Source organism: Aedes albopictus, chromosome 1, assembly GCF_035046485.1.
Source record: "Aedes albopictus strain Foshan chromosome 1, AalbF5, whole genome shotgun sequence".
Lineage (NCBI taxonomy): Eukaryota > Metazoa > Arthropoda > Insecta > Diptera > Culicidae > Aedes > Aedes albopictus.
The window spans coordinates 182606432-182629337 of NC_085136.1; the positions used below are offsets into that span (position 1 = coordinate 182606432).

Sequence of the window (22906 nt, forward strand, 5' to 3'; positions counted from 1 at the left end):
ATCCTTAGTAGTAGAATGGTATCAGATTCCGAACACTAAAAAGTTGAAAAAATTTGAATGTTATGTATGTGGAAAAATTTGTAGAATATAAAAAACAGTATTTATTGAGGTTTTTCGAAAAATGCTTCAGTTACATAATGAAGAACATTCTGAAAATGTGTACTACTTCGTAGAAGAACTATTGAAAGCTTGATTGATAGTTACGCAGAAAACTGATATTATCTTTATTGAAAAAAAAAGATATTGCACAAACAAATTGGGCTCTTTATAAAATGAACAATCCTCAGATAATAAATAATATAAATGTGAATTTATATCTTTCTCAAAAATACAGGTTTGGCGTTATCGTTCTTCAGTGGCGTGTATGGAGCAAGCATTGGATTCACTGAGGCAATTGGAGAATCAGCTAAGCAACTTGTCGGACTTAATGGAGTGTTTCTCGGTGTTGGCGAAGTTCTTGGAGGAGTTATTTTCGGATTGTTGGGAAAACGAACTGCCAAATGGGGCCGCGATCCAATCGTAATCGCTGGTTTTATCATACATATTAGCAGCTTTTTCCTCATATTGATGAATATACCAAATGCTGCCCCCTTTGGAGATACGGACGATGTTGCGTTTTTTAAACCACCGATTGCAGCTGTAGCTATTTTATGTTCTTTTCTTCTTGGCTTAGGAGATGCTTGTTTCAACACACAGATATACTCTATGCTTGGAGGAGTATTCGCTAAAAACTCGGCGGAAGCCTTTTCAATATTCAAATTCACACAGGTACTTGTTTCACAACGAACAATTAGTTTGCTATTGCATTTTTTTTATCTGTTTTCAGTCTGTAGCAACCGCAATTAGCTTTGTGTACTCATCTCATTTGGGACTACGAGTTCAGTTAGGTATCCTTCTAGTCTTTGGAATTTTGGGCACTGCGTGTTTCTGCTTAGTAGAATGGGCAGTGAAACGATCCCGAGCCGTGGATGTAAATGAATGTGAAACTGTCGATACTAAGAAATAAATATGATTATTGAACGATTGAACCGTTTTCTTTATTTAATTTCATGGCCTCTTTGTAAATTCATAACTGGTAACATAAACATGCAATTGATTTTAGGAGCATGTAAACTAATACTGACATTCAAAAACAGTATGAAGTACGCTGCCCATATTCGCATAGTCGATGTAAGCGCCACTGTACTTTTCAACATGCTTTTGGAATTTTAACAATGAATAAATATACATTTCCAGATTTTTACCACGTTGACATCTAACTGAAGGTTAGATCTTGTGATCTATTGAATAAAACTTGTCACAAATATGCACATGCGTTAGATATTAGCTTTTGAATGGTGGTATTGCCAGTGGTGGTTACATTGACTATGCGAATATGGGCAGTACGACAGACTATATTAAAAAATAGATTGCTGGTAGGCTTTTTGTAACACTAACATATTCAACATACAAGCATTTCACATATAAATAAAAGAAGCTCACTAGGTTATGCCAATCCACCTATATACTTTTCAAACTCATTCACCGTAAATGCCCGAATGCTTTTTCCAAATCGTCCATTTACACTAGCAATGCCAGCATTATAAATTGAAGATGAGCTGTCACTAATGTGCATTTTTGAAACACGAACATCATCTGAAATTATATTATATCATATTAGTTGAGAAATTTGCCTGAACCTTTTTTCTGACATCATACCTGCCGTTGCTGGAACTGCACTGTCACTTTGTCCAACCATAGGTATTCCAATTACTGCATTTGTGACAATTATGATCAACAGACATATCTAAAAAAACGGAAACGGTTAAATGCTTTATACAAGAGATGATTACTTCGGCAGTTTTTTAGAGATGATACATGGTGTTGTGGCGCGGGGAGTGATTCAATCACGACACTTTTTTCGACTAAGAGAGTTACAGCGGTAATTTCTTTCTGGCTTGCAGTCTTATGTGTTGGCTCACGAAACAATTATTTTTGCTCCAACGTTTCGATCCCGGTTTGGATCTTCATCAGGGGATAAAAAATTATTCGTCACTGTCCACTGTCCACAGGCTAAAAGTTTATGAACAGTGACGAATATTTTTTTATCCCCTGATGAAGATCCAAACCGGGATCGAAACGTTGGAGCAACAATAATTGTTTCGTGAGCCAACACATAAGACTGCAAGCCAGAAAGAAATTACCGACACTAATTTTTCGTAGCAGATACAAAATCGTTGTTTGTTGATCAGCTCAAACTGAAACCAATTTCATTTATTATTAAGAATTTCTCTTAACTACAAAGTAAATTCACTTACAAATCTTAGTGTTTCTATTCCACTAGGTTTCAAACCATCTACGAACTACACTGAAATAAATTTTAGAGTAAAATTAACTATTCGTCTATGTTTAATTTTACCATGCCAGAAAATAGTAATTGCGAACATGGTTTTGATTACCACCACTACCTTTTTCTTGAAGTTACCATGTCCGGGCGGCTCAACGAATAGTAATCGTTACTATGAAACGTAGTTATCTTAATAACACGAATCGTGTTTATCAGAACTATTTTAATGTTTCTTTGCTACTATTTCCATATTTAGTTGGAACAAATTTAATTTTCATCGGCCAGCTTTGTGGAATAATGAAGTAGTTGGCTGCTTTTAAAAATTATTTGTGTTGAAGAGATTAAAATTTAAGGATGTATTTCTAAATAAAAATGAAGCGATGACGCTAAATAATAGACGTATTCATGGTAAGTAAGTTCATCACGTCAATTACTTCGTTTAATTTCGTTAACGTAATCTATAAATTTTATTAGAACCCGCAGTGTGCTGCCCGAATGGTGTTCCTACAAATCCCGGGACGAAACCTTCATCCACAAGTTGAGTGTCATTTCACCGTCTCGAAAAGGCAGGATGCCTGATTCAATGTCACTGCCAATTTAGGAAGAAATAACGCAGTTTCCGCCATCCTACCATCCGACACTGAGCCGAATGCTCCGTAAACGCTGTACCGGTCGGGGTTTACCTAGCTGACAGAGGAGAAAGCATTCCGGATAAGGAAGGAATTTACACTTCCGCCGATGAGACATGATTCAAGGGAGCATTGGCGTAAATAGGGGGTGGCCAGAGGGGGCCTGGCCCCCTCCAGAATAATCCATTTTGGAAAAAAATCACGCAATTCAGGCGAAAAGTATCATTTTAGTATAAAAAATCTACATCGACATGGCCTTGGCCCCCCCTAGAGCCATGACCTAGTTACGCTTATGCAAGGGAGGCCTCAATTTTCCCACTAGTTCGAGCAGTTCGTGTTCCATTTGCCACTGGTCAAACGTGTCACGCCCCCGAATCCCTGCATATCGATTTTGTTCCAAGCACCAGTGCGTGGAACAAATGCAACAGCAACACCAACTGCATGTTGACCACTTTGATTTCCAGAAAATTCTGGACGTGCTGCCTTTTGCAAATCCAGTCATGACTGCATCTATCATTACTTCGGTATTTCGAAAAGCAGCTGAAGCAACCACCAATGTCGCATCCGCTCTACCAGCTCAATTTCCCGGACAACGTCGCCCAGTCATCCTCCAGAAACATATTTCCTCCGGAAAACTATTTTGGAAACAGGTACTTTTGCTCCACTGAAGATGACCAGGAAAACTCTGCCCAAACATCCCCCGAAAAATCGTTGTTTAAGTGTTTATAACATTTAAAATAAGTTTTATTTGAATAAAAACATAATAAACTTAATTTTATTCTTGACACATTCTACCGTGACGCTACAACGTTTTGACGCATTCGTAGTCAGATTTTCCACTTTAACTCATAAAAACGAGCGTAAACCTCAAAATATTTTTTCATATTCGGATTCCTTGTAAAATTTCTGATATATTTGACCTAATGAACATTTAGTATTCATTAGAAAAACGTGTTCAAAATGCGTATTTGTAGCGTGACGTTACAACGCGCTAGAATCCGACCCTCTCTAACGCGCTACCAACATCTTAAAATATCTGCTCGGATTTTTAGTATATTCTGATTTTTTTTTCCACCATTGAAATTTATTGGTTTGTTCTTTAATTCAATGGAATAAAACATTTAAATTTCGGATTTGTTTTTGGATAATCGACTTTATAAGAAGTTACAACATGTTGAATATTTTTTGAATAAATATAAAGTGCATGATTTTTCAAAATTTCAACTATCACTAGTCAGTTAGAAACTTGAACCAAACGGCTTTCAAACTGAAAATTCTTGACAAGATAAACAACTTTTCCAAAGACATCAACATTCTTAAAGACTAAAGTCTAAGTTGTTAGAGTCCTGAGATATATGAGTTTCAATTTCGTAGGTGTTAGGTCTGTTTGTCGGCGATTCTTATATCACAAATAGATGTAACACTGACGTAATATTCATCCCATATATTTCAAGATCCTAACTATTTAGAGGAGCGGACCTGGTGTGATGGTTAGAACACTTGACTATCACGCCGAGGACCTGGAATCGAATCCCACTCCCGACAAACTCGCAAAATGTGAGTTCTTCCTTCGGGAGGGAAGTAAAGCGTGGGTCCCGAGATGAACTAGCCTAGGGCTAAAAATCTCGTTAATACAGATATAAAAAAAATCCTAATTATTTAGACAGTTGGTGTGCTCGGCAAAATTGTTTGGCTGGTCAAGAACTTTTAATTGATGGGCCGTATGATTTCAAATCGTTCCACTAGGAGGCGCTAGAGGGCATACACATTTTTAGTTTTACTTATCCCAGGATCGTTACTAATTGGAAAGATGGTTGCTTCATTAAAGTTGTTTGGTAGATCAAGGACTTTCAGTTTAATTGTACACAGTGGTGCTAGTTGCAAATTTTCAAAAGCATGTTAATTTTATTAATTATCCAAAACACATTCAACAAGCCGTAACTTTTTGTAAAATATATCAAAAATTCTTAAATTTTGACTGATAGTTCCTGATCTTGTTATTTGTAATTTCTACAATATTGGACTTGATTGGTTAGCTCTACACAAAGATGTAGCGCTCTAAGCAGAATCATATTTTTGACTGTTGTTCTATTAACTCTTATATCTAAGGAATAAGTGAATCAAATCAAATTAAATTTTGAAAGTTAAGAATTATATGTTGATCTTTGATTACAATTTGATTTGAATACAATATGTCCAAAGTGAAAAAAGTTAAAGCTTGTAGAATATTTTTCAAGAAATTCTAATCCCTTGCCTGCTTTTGCAAATTGGAAACTAATGTCTTCTAGTGGCAAAAACTCGCATCTATTAGTAAATCAACTGCAAATCCTTTACTTACCAAACAACTTTGCCGAAGAAATCGTATTTCTATGTAATAGGGATCCTGAGTTGTATGAAATTTAAAACTTGTAAGTTCTCTAGCGCCGCCTGTTGGTGGAACTCTAAATCAAACTATCCATCAACTGTAAGTCTTTGACCAACTTAATAACTTTGTAATTTCGTCAGTGTTTCGTCTGTTGGCCACTGATATCACAGAAGTTTTCGGTTCGAGTGGTATTTGATTACGATTGAAAAATTTTACAATATCGTAGTACAATTACATCGTAGATTTTGACCAAACACCATATCCCCCGTCCTTCAAAAGTCTACGTAGTTTATGAACGCGCAATGGTACGCAATTTATAAACGATATCTTGAAAAAGAGCTCATACGACGAAACTGTTTTGAATATAGAACTACGTTTGTCCAATTCAGAAGCCGTCCAAGCCAGAAAGATTTAATCTTTTCCACAGAACTTTTTTTCGTGACGTTACAACGCAAACTTCAACCAGGTGAAACTCAGGCTTCCGTGAACCGATTTTCTTTTTTTTAGTCTCATTTGAAAGATCTTTTCGAGTACAAAGAGCATACAAAATTTCATATTTGTATTGTTTTCCGTATTTGAATAAAATTTGAAAATGTTGATTTTCCGTGACGTTACAACGCAATAAAAACCCATGCTATGATCAGCCATATTTCAGAGTTGTGAAGTCTTCCGATTAAAAATCTTTTTATGTTAAAAAATCTTCATACATTTATCTACAAATGATGGAAGACTTTTGAAAAATCAGTGTATTGGTGTTAAAAATACGACAGTTTGGATGAAAAGTGTGCCTAAAAGACTTAAAATCACGATTTTAATGTTAACCTTAATCGTCGTTCAATTTATATTTATTGTCACACTAATATCATGTCGAATGCATTTTTGGATGACAAAAGTAATGTAGAATGTGATAAAAATGTCAAATATGCCATAAGGCCGATGCAAATATTATATTTCTTTTATGTCCGAGAACTCTCATTGGGTACGAGGGGGTGGACAAAAAATAATAAGGAACAAACGAAAAAAAAAAAACTATTGGAAAATTTAAAATTATACATACTATTGAAAAAATATTTTTCGACTATTGAAAAATTGTTGCTTGAAAACAATTTATCTATTGAAAATGGAGTCATTGGCCGCCATGTTTTTTTTTTCGCCCCTTCAATATTTTCGGATTTTTGAAGGGGGGGGGTGACATAAAACAAATTAAATATTTGCATCGGCCTAACTCAACTTTGAAAAATTGGTATTGATGATACGGGGCCCGTAGAATGTGTCTCTTTCGGTTTTTTTTTTGAACCGTAAACAAGAATGGACGACAGTATTGCTGAACTACTTGCATAGTTATTTAAACCATACAACTATTGTCAAACTTACCATGCCGCTTGTCACACGCATGGTAAATTGTAATGTAACCATAAAATGTAAATAAAAAGCGACATGGTAAATTGAACCCTGCACATGGTAGCTTCAAAAATTAATCATGGTCTACCAAAATCAAGTAGTAAAAGTGTTTTAATTTCACCCTCGATTTGGTCACCGTTACCATGTCCCTTTTTTCAGTGTACTATCTCGATCTTCTTCTCCGTGAAACTACTTCTAAACAATTCATTGCCGCATCTATACAGACCTATTATTTGCGCTAAGTTATTGATAGGGTTACCAACCGTACTTGGCGCGCCAACATTCCCACCCCCGTAACACTACCTATTCTATGGAGTTTTACTACAAACTTCCAGAGCGTGCACATCGCTGGTTTGGTTACCCTATCGGTCTCTGTCTTGATGTAGTAAAGGATGATGCAATAGTTGGCATCTATCTATTCTACACTCATATGCATTTTGACAAACTCTAGTGGAATGACGACCTAAACAACATCGACACAATTTCAATTCTCCTACAAGAGTCCATCGGCGGCAAACATCATACGACTTAAACTCGTTACAGTTCTGAACACTATGATACCGTGCCCTACAAATGAAACATTTTCGTGTCTGATTTTCTGTTGCCAAATTCGATTCCAATGCCGCGTCTAGCTGCAACTCGTCGTCCTGTACCTGCACAGTTGATAGCTTCAACCCAGTAAAAGTAACCTCGCACGCCACCTCTACTATCTCTGCCATGAATTCATTTAGAGTTTTCAATGAAGATGGAGAGTGCTGCCGTTTATATTTTGCTCATTTCAGCCGCATTTCACTCGGAAGCTTCCCTTCTAGCTCCTGCAAAAGAGATGGGTTTCGTAGGTGTTCCTGTTGATTCATTGCTTTTAGATGATCCACTAGATTTGGGATTGCCATCTCATAATCGATAACGGTATCCAAACGTTCTGTCTCAGGAGACGGCATTGCTCGGGCCTTATTTATCAATGAATTTATGATAACGGTAGGGCGCCCATATAACATTTCCAACGTAGCAATCACTTTCGGCACCAACGTGGGAAGTAGTAAACGGCTACGTACATATTCCAGAGCTTGGCCTCTCAAACATCGTTGCAACCTCACTAGATTTTCTGTATTACTATAGCCGCATGCTCCTGTTGTATTCCTGTACTGGCTAAAGAAAACAAGCCACTCCTCAGGATTCCCCGTGAAGGTAGGTAAATCCATTGCCATCACTTGGCGCCATCACAAACTTGTTCGGGCGTTGGTGAACATTTCGACGGTAGCGGAGAACTAATTTTTAGGCAACTGCTAGCTGATGGAACATATTTAAAAGGAGCAAATGCAGAAACTTCTTCTGCACTGTCTACAACATCCTCCCTATAGGATGTGTTCGTACTGCAATCGGGATTTCATCAGGTTATAACTTTTCCGGGCAAATGCTAGCTCAACGACTTCCCGGTCGGCTATGGCTTTCAGTTTAATCGTGTATTCTTTCTGCAGATATTCCAATTCGAGATCTATTATCTTCGCCGCTCGGGAATTGCTGTGATCGCTGCTTGGCGTGTTGTTCTGCGTGTCATTCTTATTACAATCCATGTCGGTCGACACAATGCTTTGTGGTGGTTGGAATAAGATTTTTTGAGTTTGTTGTGGCGCGGAGAGTGATTCAATCACGACACTAATTTTTCGTAGCAGATACAAAATCGTTGTTTGTTGATCAGCTCAAACTGAAACCAATTTCATTTATTATTAATAATTTCTCTTAACCGTAGTGTGGCCAGCAAAAAAAACACCCGTAGAAGGCCGGCAGGGTACCCGGCTACCCACGAAATGGAAATGATCATATCTCAGCGATTTTTCCACCGATTTTAAAAGTTTTGCCTCATTCAACTCAGAAACTCATTATCTATCGAGATCGTATTTGGTTGGACCGGTCCGATCACCATGGGTACCGGAAAATCCGGATTTACGGATCCATGTTTTTATACAATACAATATACAGGATTTTCGGTAGGTTAGTAGCAATTTCGGTACCAAGCATCGTAAAATTGCTTTGGCATATCGTATCTGACTGGCCTGGAATCATAAAACGTGTTGACTTTGAAACTGTGATTTCGGAACACGCTTCTCGTGGGGCCATGGTTGACCATAAACACTTTAAGATATCCCAGTCTTAAAATGTGGGTTTCAATATGGTATAAGGACATGCTCCCAAAAATATGGATTTTCCGAAAACCACGGTGATTAGATCGGTCTAACCAAATATTTTCCCGATAGATGATGAGTTTCTGAGTTGAATGAGCTAAAAATTTCCAAAATCTATGAAAAATTGACGGAGATATGATCATTTCAATTTCGTAGGTACCCGGGTACCCTGCCGGGCTTCCACGTAATAAAAAAATGCAGGAGCCCCTCCCCCTGCCCCTCCTTGCTTTAAAATTCGGTCAACCCCATTAATAGATGTATATTCACGAGTTCTAAGATCTAACAAAGTTCCAACATCCTAGTCTCAACAACCATTAAAATGTCGAGATTTGAAATTGAAAAAGGTACGCGGGTAGCCTGCCGGCCACATAAGTGTTAACTACAAAGTAAATTCACTTACAAATCTTAGAATTCCTATTCCACTAGATTTCAAACCATCTACGAACCATCTCGATCTTCTTCTCCGTGAAACTACTTCTGAACAATTCATTGCCGCATCTATACAGACCTATTACACAAGTTTACAAAATAAAACGAAAGTCGTGAACTTCTGTCAACGACCAAAATTTTTGAAGCACAATTTAGTGCTGATTCCGAAACCGACCTTCAAAAATTTTTAAGTAGAACAGTTTTTGAGTTTTAGCTCAATATCGAGTTTTATAACTTTTCAAAATATGTAATTTACTAAAATGCAAATAACTTGCGTTTTGTTCAACCAATTTTAAATCTTTTTTTACCAATTAAAACTGAATACAATACCATTCGATCATCTGAATACATGTTTTGCGCCAGATTGATGAAATTCAAGATATTAGCGAGCTTTAGGGACGATCTTCTCAAATTTTAGCCATATTCCCAAAATTTTTTGAATAAATGTATTTTTTTCAATAAGAAAAAAACAACTTGAAAATTCTTTCTCGACGTTTAGTTGACATATCATATGTAGGCGATTTACAGTAAAAATTTCAGCTCAATCGAAGAATTGATTACGGAGAATTAGATGTTTGAAGTGAGCGACTTTGCTTAAAAATAGAACAAAAATCGATTTCAAATCATCAACCTTGTATGGAAAGTCGAAAAAATTTCCGCTCTACTGTATTTTTTTTTCATTCGCGTTTTCGAACTCAGGGCATGATTCTACACCAAAAATGATCATCAGCTTACCGAGTTCAAAAATGCTGTAAACTAGTGTTTTTTTATTCTTAATCACTTAACCTAATTTACAGCTCTATTGTCCACTGGGGCACTACGTGAGCAATTTCCATTGACAGCTGCACTTACAGTTTTTGTACAGCGCCTAGATTCTATTCTGCTTTATCGAACTGGTTGCTTTTCTGCTGCTTTCACTTATTCTACTTTATACCTAGTAGAATGATGAGCACAAGGATGATGATGGATGGCCGTTGTTCCTTTCCAGTCCGATTGGGGGTCCATTATGAGTAGCAGTTCGCCGATGTCCAGGTATCCGGGTCCGTTTGAGCCATGGGGCTCAGAAGAGGGTCAGTGTCAGTTGCTCTCGGGGGAAAAGCAACTGACGAAAAATTGCAAGTGCCGGGGCTGGGAATCAAACCCATGACCATCCGCATATGAAGCGAACGTGTGACCAACTACGCCACGGGCCCCGGCAAAAACTAGTGTTATTTGCGCTAGGTTATTGATAGGGCTACCAACCGTACTTGGCGCGCCAACACATGGAAAAAGATCATTTTTTTCACGATAATGCACTGGAAAACAATCTATAGGGTTATATACATTATATACAACATAAATAGTTATTTATAAAACGAGTTGCAAAATGAGCATTTTTACAGCACGAGTCGTACATTCATCCAACGAGGCATGCCGAGTTGGATAATTATGGCGAGTGCTTTTGACCCGTTGGCTACGGGGCTTACAACAAAATTTCAAACCGCTGGCAAAGACGCAAACATCAATATTGTTCACTTCATCATTAGTTGTAGTTTCAATTATGCTGAGAGCATCAAAATTTAGAGCCACGTAGACAGTTTTATTCAGTTGGACGTCTGGGTCAGAAGGGGTAAAGGGTGTCCCGACTCAAATTGCACCACGGAAAATAGTGTTTAACTATTGATTGCATGCGTCGAAATGGCTGATATTTCAACCAGCAACAGTTCATTATATGTAAATGATGCCATCAAAATTTCATCACAATCGGTTCAGTATTGACAGAGATAACTCCGACGCGAGAAATTTAGATTTTGTGAATCTTGTACAGACAAAGAATAAAAAACAAATGTTTTACATATATGTAACGCTTGAGTCAGAAATACTGAACCGATTACTATGAAAATTTTCCTGTAGGTGGCGTATGCATACAGAACATTTAAATATTGATGATGATTAACCTGGGCTTGTTAGGGGAATATCTGTAAGTAAAAAGAAAATCGCGTTAAGTACTGTTCCTTTGAATTCCACTAAGAATTTGCATCCTTTGACAGATACGTATTTCGACCTCAACTGTAAAGTCGAGTCAAGTATACACAGAAGACGTCCTTACAGTTGAGGTCGAAATGCGTATCTGTCAATGGATGCAAATTCTTAGTAGAATTCAAAGGAACAGTACTTAACGCGATTTTCTTTTTACTTATTTAATTATTAAAATTTCATTCGATTTGATCAAACGGATAAAAAGTTGTGGTCGTATATGTAGCCAAAAATCGCGATATGCAAAATTGTTTTATTATATTGTGACATTCGAAGTTTTCTAACTTTGAAAGTGTTAAGCCAAAATAGATTAAAATTTGAATGAAAATATGTTATTATATTAGGTTAAGACTGTCATGTTTTATTGAGAATCACAGCAGAATTGACAGTTTTGTAGTTGAAATAGTGCAAACGGACTTTAAAATTATAAGGAAGTGCCTCACGGAGACTAATTTCGTTCGTTTGAAACAAAAATAAGTTTATTCGGTAAACAGATAAAATATTTAAAATTAAAATATTAATTTTTAAAACTAACTCAATTACATATTGATTTCTATAATACCCATTGAAGAGCCCCCCGTTCCGCCGTCGAGAACATAAACAAAACTCTCAAGTTCCAGCTGCAGCACCAAACAAGATTTCCTCTTGCAAAAAAAGTCAAGTTTCACCAAAAGTTTCCAAGAAATCCCATTGATTTCGGGAGCGTATGTTATCTACATGATGTTGGCATTGAAAGTGCCACGCGGGAAGTGGGTTTTCCTAGAGAAGGAAATGTAAATTTTGTAAATTTAATTGGAAAAATATTTCTGTAGGGCCGACCTGCCACAAAAAAAACAAAAAACTTTGCATTTGTTTCCAACATAACCTGTCAGAAGCTGCATGTTTGTTTCAAAAATGGATTGAATTTGCTTCAAATGTGACGTTCGATTTGCTCCAAACGGTTTTATTTTTGTTGCCAGAACAAATTGACAGTTTATTTGAGTTTACCTGAAATATTTTTGATTTTGCCATGATTTTTTCTGCGTGCTAAAATTCACTCTGAAGCGGTTTGAGTTTTGAATTTTATAAAAATAAATACTCAACCGATTTAGATCAAAATTTTACCATTCATTATGTTGAAAACTCAAGTCAAATTTTCAGACGTTTTGACACACTATCAGTAAAATTATAGGCTGAAGCTGAACTATTTTCAGAATGAGTGTACAAGATTCCACAAATCTAATATTCTTGCGATGAAGATATCTCCGTCAATACTTATAAATCAATAGATATAAACAGTGATGGAATTGGCTTCTTTAGCGGTGTTGGGATAATTCCATATTCTGAATCTGCATGCCAAACTGAGCCGAAATCCAAATTTTCATCAATTTTGATGCCCGGGAACCTATTTAAATATCAATTTGAAGTTTATATGGGAGCGATTTGTTGAATACCCCCTCGTTGCATTTTGTACTGGGCGGAGCTGTCAAACAGTTGCCTAGCTGTCAAAAGGTGATTTCGAAAAATCTCTTTGAAATTGATCTTAGGTATCAAAATAAAGTTCTAAAAATCTGAAAAAATCATAGTGGCTCAGAAAAAGATGCTCTTTCGTATAAAATCAAAAAATGAATACTTTTTCCAAAATTTAAAAACCCAATTACCCTCATCATGAAGCAATTCGCGAGTGTAAAGTCAACACAACCCTTACTCACGATTCCGAGAGTAAACAGTGTGTGAGTTTATTCGCACCCGCCTGCTTCGTGAGTTAGAAACAAAGCAAAAAAAAAACACTCATGAGTTTTTATTCGTGAAAAACTAGTGGAGGTGCGGGAAGTGCATTTTAGAGTGGTTATAATATCAAATCCAGTGATTATCTACCATAAACTAATGCTTTATGCTTCATTGTTCCTGAAAAGCACCACTGCCAGTCCGTAAAAATGCGTTTTTCGTCGAAATGCAAAAAACTCGGCGAAGCTTCTCGAATCAAGTGCGAGTGCTTGCCAGCTTCGTTTACTCACGAATAAATAAGTACGAGTATTCTCGGACCTCTGTTGCTCACGAGTAGGTTTGTTTTGGTTTGTGTCTGCTCAGCCGCAATCTTCATCATTTTCCATCTCTGGTAGTTTTTTTTATCTCAAGCTAAACTTAAGCATATTAAATTTAACTTTAAGTAAAACTTGAGTATGCTGTTTTTGTTTGAAAAATCATGTTTATCATGAAAGTCAATCGATTTTAACAAAAATTGCATAGGGTAATTTTCCAATTGCTGCACAGTTAAAAATTCGCCAATTGCTGCACACCTCATAAGAATAACAAGTGTGCAACAATAGGCGAGTTTTTAGCCGTGGAACAATTGGAAAACTACCCTACCTTTAGGTGTTTAATGTATAAGGCAATCCATGACGACTTTCGCGATGGGGGTGACAGCCAAAAGTGTAAACACAGTGTGAGCACAACTTAACAAAGTTTCGTTAAGTGTCGTTGGTGCTTAACAAATTCTTTTGTGTTCAACTGTCACCCCGATCATCGGATGTCAAAAATACATGGTAAACAAAAAAATCAGCTGATCGCATCTGTCTCATGGATTGCCTTATTATACAAAAATATGTATGAAACGCCTAAAGGTAGGCAATTTCTGTTAAAATCGATTGACTCTCGTGTAAAACATGATGTTTCAAGCAAAAACAGTATATTATACTCACATGATGTTTCAAGCAAAAACAGTATATTATACTCAAGTTTTACTCAAAGTTAAATTCAATATGCTCAAGACCTAGCTTAGGGCAAAAAAAAACTTCTCCTAGCGTGCCTTAAAATCTTTTACAGGTGCACAAAAATTAGACTCAAACATGAACATGTTTTGTAGGCCTTGAAAAAGTTATACCCTAATTATATGCTTTTTACATAGAACATACATAGAACTAACCACTTTGAATTTGAATTCCGAGACTAATGGGGTCTTGCTAAAAGGAAGGCTATGCTATTTTTACTCCTCCTGACCCAGACATCCAACTGAATAAAACTGTCTCTGTGGCTCTGATTTTTTAAGCTCTCAGCATAATTGAAACTACAACTAATAGTGAAGTGAACCTCAAAATTTCATTGAAAAATATTGATGTTTGCGGTTTGAAATTTTGTTGTGAGTCCCGTAGCCTAATCGAGTTTTGCAACGAGTTGCATACTAGAAGCAATAGTTTCTTTTGAAGTTTTTGAGCTCAATTCAAATTATTTTTTTGAGCTCAATTCAAATTATATTTTTTTATTTAAAAATAAATGAATACCGTGTGGGGATTTTACCATCCATAAGCTAGAATTTTGCTGAACAAAGTTACGCCAAATGTCTTTGCAATTTTGAGTTACAACGCTTTTTGTATGTGTGTGTCTTATTCGAACTCATGTGTTTGTGGAATTTCGCTAACCGTAGCACATTATTTTCACATTTTTTTTTCAAAAAGGTCATCATGCTAAAGCATCTTCTAAATATACCTAATTACGGCCCAAAATAAAATATCGCATTCGATTTCATTACAATTCCATCCCATGCGTTGGAAGGACCATTGTTTTGATCAAAAACCAACATTTGTCATAACTTTTCGAAATATTGATCAATTTTCATACTTAACGCGATTTCAATTTTCATAATTTTTGGAGTGAAAGACTCTTTTCCGAATAGGCTTCGATCTTCGAACAGCTTTGACACCCGAATGAAATGAACCAAATTAAGAACAAAAGCTTCAAAAGAAACTCTTGTCCTACTCGAACTTTTGCCCCACCTTACTCTTTTCCGTATCCAACATCAAATATTAATTGGTTTCAGGCATTCCTATTACCAAAGTGTCAAAATAGTGTGCTATAGACACACACAAACAAAAAGTGTTGTAACTCAAATTGAAAAGACATTTGACGTAACTTTGTTCAGCAAAATTTTAGCTCGTGGATAGTAGAATCACCACACGGTATTCATTTATTTTTATCTGCTTTGATTTGAAAAATAATAATTTTCAACTAGGGTCGAACTTTTGCCCCACCTTGCTCTACACTATACCAGGAACGTTCCATCGGCAAAAAGCTTTGGATATCGTCCATCAAGGCAATACGACACCATCACCCCACTTTGAACTACCGCCGCTGCTCCCACCATGCAAACCAAAGACTGAGAGAAGCCAGCAGTCAGAAACAACACGGGCTCAAGCAAGGTTCAAGTAATGTCATATATGCTTGGCTTGAACATTTGATGGTTGGCGTGCAATAATGTTGGTTGAAACGAAACTTATGCTTGGTGTGGGCATCACATCATTGTGAATCAAGCATTTGAAGTACTTATACCAAGAATATATTCGAAGCTTGAGAGAACTATAGAAAAAGTTATATTGAACAGACAACATTTCACACAGTTTACACAGCATCCTGAAAAAGGACCGAGTACTCGGAAACGCAATTGCGCAAAAACTGGACAGCTGCATATTAATTGATACGAAGTTCCCTAATCTGACTCACAGCCATCACATACAAATAAAACAGCTTGCTGAATATTCGCCATGATGTTTGACCAGCATGCTGCATTTCTGCTTGGACAGATTTGTTAGATACATCGCCACCAGTGCACTACAATTTTGTTTGACGACATGACTCCAAACTATTCCAATATTGTTTGTGCTAAGTGGCAGCGCAGGAGTCAATCTGAAGCTTAACCCAACACTTCGATATTGGGATAGCTGGCTCAGGGCCAGTGAAGTCATGTGATGCTCCAATGCGAGCTAACTCATCAACCATTTCATTAACAGCGATGGAAGAATGGTCAGATACCCATACAAGGTGAACAGCTCCTCGATTTGAGTTCCACAAGCGATAACTAACTTTGACCTAGAAGCAAGTGCTTTAATAGCAGCCTTGCCATCTGAACAGAAGTATATGACTTTGTCCATTATATGCTGCTGAAGTACTGATTGCACATAAAAGCAAAGATTTCAGCCTGAAAAACAGTGCAGTGTCTACCATATGAGTAAAACTGAAGTAGCCTTCAGGTATCAGGTATCAGAAGGCCGGCTCCAGAGGCACGTTACCCTCCATTTGGGACATTTGTGCCATCGCCATACATATAAGCCTATTTCATCATCTACCTGAGGGAGAATGGGACAAGGGATGGAATAAGATTAGGAAAGGGAAAGGTGATGAAATAGGAAGGGGTGCCCTAGAAGAGGGAATGAACGCATAAGCGCAACGAGAGCTCATAGCCCATACCACAACGGGTTTAATCAGTGCCCTGAAAAGGACACTGTAAAACGCATAAGCGTAAAGAGAGCCTATAGCTCATTGGAGGTAGCTTGTGTCAATACGACATTGAAAGGCACGTCATCGAAAGCATCCTCAATATTCAAGAAGCAAAACTACGTTTGAGCCAGTGTTTTGTTGAAAACATATATAACTTTGTGTAAAAAGAGTCACTGTGGACATCCCACATTGGGAGGCATGTGAGTTCACATCAATAGGTATGTTAGCCAGACGAACATCACAGATGTGATAATCGACAATGCGTTTGAAGCATTTCGGAAAGAACGAGGTAACCAGATAAATCTGGAACTCATTCCTTCTTTATACAACGCACGCACCCTTTCAGAATAAAACTATGGAGTCATTTCACGCGAGGAAAATACCCAATAGAAAACTATAAGTGTTCAAAATATGTTTAAAATACTGAAATCCCTTTGGTGAAACATAGGACAAAACCCCATTTGCTCCTGGAGATTTGAAGTAAGCAGAGCTTTTTAGTGCCCATTAAATCGATTATATAGCTACAACCCTCGAGGCACAAGCTAGAGATTAGTAGCTATACAAAAGACTGGTTTATCCGAAGATATTTTGAACCTGCACAGATTAAAGTTCCATTCAGTAATACCTCTTGTGGTCCGCACAGACCGCAGCAAGACAAGTTTCTTTCAAAGCAATAGTTATGGTATACCACAATGGAGGGCGTTGTAAACCCAAAATGAAACTCTCTTGGAATAGCAATAGAAGCGCGTTTTCCATAAAATGTGGTTGCAATCAATTCCGGTATCCTAGTTTGTTGAGCAGGGACGCCTGAATACGCAAAGTTAGCGAAGGAACACTCAAAAGTGAAAAAAAAAGTCAAATGGAGACTCCTCATCTGACACATGTCAATCAGTCAACTCATGACAAATGAGGTGCAATTCTATGTTAAGTTATCTGTACTACCTAAGTATTCCAACAGTCTGAAGCATCTCAAATTATTGTTTGAGCTACTTCTGATGATATAATCATCGTGACAATACTGCCAAATATCAGCGAAAATATGCTGAAAACAAGAACTTGCTTGAAGACATCCATTAGGAAAGGTTGAAACATTCTGTTAACGTTATTCTAAAATATAGCATGCTCGAGGCATGACAATTCATTTATAATGAAAGATGCAAAACTGGGTTCTCAAGGTAACCTATACAAAAGTTACCCTACGAAAATGAACTTTTTGAAGAAGGGCCACTTGGCCTACACACGCTTTTTACGCTGAAAATTGATCTGGGGTTTCGTAGCCGTAGCCACTACCCAAACTAGACAGGATTACTCTCTTCACAATCACAGCACAAAAAGGAAACATCAACGACAAACCAAATCGGTTTCAATTTAAAAACGCCATTAGCGAAAACGCATTAAGCGAACTCATATAGGTAGTAATGTAAGCTAATTTACAAGATTTAAATAATCCCACCCTTATTTAGCCTCAAATTTGAGACTTAAGAAGGACAACTGATTATCTCGGAGAAACACAAGGTCCACTGCACCATTGCTCCGGTTAGCGTAGTAAGGGCGTAATACTGTGGAGGACGCCTTAATTCTCCACAGGCTTCGTTTGTGGTTAGTTTTTATTAGACCCCTCTAACCATTTATTCCTTGGCACGGTAAGCATAGAGCCGCATAACACCTTGAATTAGGGGTCACCTGTTAAGTGGACTCTTGCCACTGGATCAGGCGGTCCGTAGTGTTATTATTAGCCAATTGAGACAACCGCTACCGACACGATAAGCGATAACTAACTTTGACCCAGACAGAAGCGGAAGCAGCAGACCCGTCTCTTCCGGGATAAAAAGCGCCGCCTGGAAGAAGTGGAGTGTGAGGAATGGAACTGCTGTGCCGTTCACAAGAAACACGTAAGTTCTACCAGAAGCTCAACGCATCAGGCAAGGGCTACGTGTCACGAGCCGAAATCTGCAGGGATAAGGACGGGAACCTCCTGACGGACAAACGTGAGGTGATCGAAAGGTGGAAGCAGCACTTCGACGAGCACCTGAATGGCGAAGAGAATGTAGGCATGGAGGACCAAGGCAGTGGAGGAAATGTTGGTGCAGCAGAGGACGGAAACGAACCAACTCCCGAGGGAAGTTAAGGATGACATCCACCAGCTCTAAAACAACAAAGCGGCTGGTAAGGACAGTATCGCAGCAGAACTCATCAAGATGGGCCCGGAAAAGTTGGCCACCTGTCTGCACCAGTTAGTAGTCAAGATCTGGGAAACCGAACAGCTACCGGAGGAGTGGAAGGAAGGGATAATCTGACCCATCCACAAGAAAGGCGACAAGTTAATGTGTGAGAACTTTCGAGCGATCACCATTTTGAATGCCGCCTACAAAGTGCTATCCCAGAACATCTTCCGTCGTCTTGCACCTGAAGTAAATGAGTTCGTGGGAAGTTACCAAGCCGGTTTCATCGACGGCCGGTCGACAACGGACCAGATCTTCACCGTACGGCAAATCCTCCAGAAATGCCGTGACTACCAGGTCCCAACGCATCACCTGTTCATCGACTTCAAAGCGGCATACGACAGTATCGATCGCACAGAGCTATGGAAAATCATGGACGAGAACAGCTTTCCCGGGAAACTTACCAGACTGATAAGAGCAACGATGGACGGTGTGCAGAACAGCGTAAGGATTTCGGGTGAACTATCCAGTTCATTCGAATCTCGACGGGGACTACGACAAGGTCATAGACTTTCCTGTCTATAATTCAACATCGCCCTGGAAGGTGTTATGCGACGAGCTGGGCTCAACAGCCGGGGTACGATCTTCACGAAATCCGGCCAATTTGTCTGTTTTGCGGATGACATGGATATTATTGCTAGAACATTTGGAACGGTGGCAGAACTGTACACCCGCCTGAAACGTGAAGCAGCAAAGGTCGGACTGGTGGTGAATGCGGCTAAGACAAAGTACATGCTGGTAGGTGGGACTGAGCGAGACAGGACAAGCCTTGGCAGCAATGATACGATAAACGGGGATACTTTCGAGGTTGTAGAAAAATTCGTCTACCTCAATTCCTTGCTAACGGCGGACAATAACGTGACCCGTGAAATACGAAGGCGCATCATTAGTGGAAGTCGTGCTTACTATGGGCTCCAGAAGAAACTGCGGTCAAAAAAAAATCACCCCCGCACCAAATGTACCATGTAGGGGTATTAGGGGCATAATGGACACCCTAAGCAAATGAGTACGTTAGGCATGTATAACAGAGTAAAACTTAACATATTATCAGTTGGCTTACAACTTTAACTTATTTCTTACGCCTTTCAATCATTTACAGCAGTTAGAATGTATTTATTGTGAAGAAATAATGAATTGTAAGCCGTGTGTTTTTCAGGGCTGGCCGGAAAGGTACGGGGTGAAATGGACACCCATCGGGGCATAATGGACACCCCTGCATATTTTATGCTAATTCTTTAGTTACATTGACCAGTTAAGTAATTTGCCTACGGAGATCGATACCACAGATATAAAACTCCATCTTAGACGAGTTTACATAACATCAAAGTTAATTAAATAAACTTTAAGCTAAAATAATCGGATTGATTTTTTTCAAACTCTCTAAAACGCCTAACAGTATGCATTGCGCGTACATCCATTCGTAATTGCCAGTGTTCATTTCGCCCCGAATCGACTACAACATTAAAATTGAATTTTAAGTAAATTCTGATCAAAAATAAAATACTTCATCCATTGCTAAATCTTCGTATACATGTAGATAAGGTAACAATTCACTTGTTTTTATGGTTGACACACTCCAAAACTCGTAATACCTTATTTTATGCTGCTTCGAAATTATAAGAATTTCACCATATGAAAAACATAAGGACTGTTCATTTTATAAAGAGGACACCTTATTTGTGTGATATCTTTTTTATTTTTCAATGAAATCATTATCGGTTTTTTGCATAAATTTCCATAGCTATTCTACAGTGTAGGAAAAATATAACATTATACAAATTGTCCTTAGTTATGGAACTGAAGCGGTTTTCGTTGAAACTCAATAAACCCCATTTCTCAAAATTCTACACAACTTTCCACATACATAACTTTAAAATTTTCATGAACTTTTCAATGTGTTGGGATCTAATACTATTCTTCTAGAGGTAGAGTGTAATAGTTGGTCAGTAATAATGCACCAAGCATTATACAGCTTGATATAGTGAGTTGCCTTGTTATCAATGAAATTGATAAAAAATGCTTATTTAAGTCCAGTGATGCAATAACACTACGGAATCAGTTCAAAATTTGTCCAGTATAGAAGAGAATTGCATTCTAAATGATACCGAAGAAAAATATGCTTTAAAGTACATTCTTCATCATAAATTTAATACTTAATGATGGCCATAATGAAAAATTGCATACTTTTTGCCCCATAAATGCAAGTTTTTGATTCTAGAGAAGCTTATTATTATTTATTTTCAACAAGGTCTGACCCTATGTAATTATATACCTTATTTGAAAATAACTACATGTTAATTTTTATTTTCGACATCATTGTTACGTTGTATTTGCAATAGAGTACATCGTTATTTAGAAGAACCTTCATAGAACGAAGCGGTTTTATCTCCGGTAACTGCCATGAAGCACAGTAACCAAGCCAACAATGCTATCAAGAAGCGGTTTTCTGCATTTGAATTTGCATCATTAGTACTTTCGACTAGATCCATTGAAAACATTCAAAATTTAATATTTTTATACATTTTTGTTTAACAAATAAATTTTATTCTGAAAATCGAGTCCAATTTGTAACTTTAATATCTCAACAACCATTATTCCGATTAGGTTTACATTTTGCCAGAATATGTATCACTCAAACTGCTGCAGCATGGCAAACACTTTTTTGCAATTAAAAACGATACACTGATGTTTTATAGAAATTCATTTAAGTCCTGTGATGCAATAGCAAAACGGATTCGGCTGAAAATTTGTTCAGAGTAGAAGAATATTGCTTTCTGAATCATGCAGAAGAAAAAATACTTTAAATGCATACAACATCAAAAATTTAATCCATAAAGATGGTTATAGTAAAAAAGCATACTTTTTGCTTCATTTGCAACATCATTGTTATGTAAAATTTGCATTAGGTTGCATTGTTATTTGGAAGAACCTTCAAAGAACAAAATTGGTTTGATTACTGTGCCTGTAATGGCACACAGTAATCCAACCAGCAATGCTATTAAGAAGCAGTTTTCTGCATTTGAAACCACATTATTCCTACTTTCGACTGGATGTATAAAAAAATGAATTTGTGCATGCCCTTTTTGCTTTACAATTGAATTTTAATGAATAAATCGAACCTCACTTGAGACTTTAAATTTCAACAACTAATTATTCTAATCGAGTTTAAACTTCGCCGGAATGTTTATAACTCATGCTGCTGCAGCATGGCACATACTTTTCTGATAGTTAAACGATATACCATATGTGAACAGTAGTTATATATATATATTTATTTTCAATTTTCATCAATCGTAAAATTCACCTCATTTACCATCTGGTCGATTTTCTATGAAATAAAACTATTTTTATTCGACTCAAAAATCATTACTATAATGAAAGATTATATACTGAACAACAAAGCAAGGGTGGCTTAATTTGAACTACGCGTCTTCTTTTTATAGCCTTAAGGCAATTGTAAAGTTGTCTGTTTTATAAATTGAAAAGTCTTTAAGTAGTGATCTGAATCTATATTCGCACTGCGGTATGTGCGGACATTGATTATATCCGAGAAAAATTTACCGTCGATTAGAACGTGGTCGATTTGGTTTTCTGTTTGAGGGTCAGATGATCTCCAGGTGGATTTGTGGATATCTATGCGGGGGAAGAAGGTGCTTGGGACTACCATACCACGGGAGGCTGCAAAGTTTACGCATCGCTGGCCGTTATCATTCGATACGGCGTGCAGGCCGTTTCACCCGATTACCGGTCTGTACATTTCCTCCCTTCTTACCTGCGCGTTCATGTCGCCGACAACGATTTTCACGTCACGCGGCGAGCAAGCATCGTATGTTTGCTCTAACTGCGCGTATAACGCTTCTTTCTCGTCATCAGGTCTCCCTTCGTGTGGGCAGTGGACGTTGATGATGCTGTAGTTGAAGAAACGGCACTTAACTCTCAACATGCACATCCTTGCGTTGATCGGCTGCCACCCGATCACACGTTGTCGCATTTTGCCCAACACTATAAATTCTGTTCCCAGTTCATTGGGTGTGCCACAGCTTTGGTAGAAGGTAGCCGCTCGATGCCCGCTTTTCCACACTTTC

General features: G+C 37.7%; 1 protein-coding gene and 1 long non-coding RNA gene across 5 annotated transcripts in view; one reads left to right on the forward strand and one right to left on the reverse strand.

Moving 5' to 3' along the window:
• The window catches only part of LOC109406996 (UNC93-like protein MFSD11), a 465065-nt gene extending 464037 nt beyond the window's left edge, over positions 1-1028 (forward strand). For all 4 annotated transcript variants that reach the window (XM_062845932.1, XM_062845933.1, XM_029858050.2 and 1 more), the window contains 2 exons: positions 335-768; positions 827-1028. In XM_062845932.1, the coding sequence (XP_062701916.1) occupies positions 335-768; positions 827-1006 (614 nt within the window). In that variant the 3' untranslated portion in view covers positions 1007-1028. The remainder of the gene's footprint in view (positions 1-334; positions 769-826) is intronic.
• The window catches only part of LOC134285351 (uncharacterized), a 44982-nt gene continuing 23088 nt past the window's right edge, over positions 1013-22906 (reverse strand). Inside the window, exons 2-3 of the long non-coding RNA XR_009996301.1 lie at positions 1699-1786; positions 1013-1635 (exon numbers count right to left, since the gene is read on the reverse strand). This is a non-coding gene — a long non-coding RNA (uncharacterized LOC134285351). The remainder of the gene's footprint in view (positions 1636-1698; positions 1787-22906) is intronic.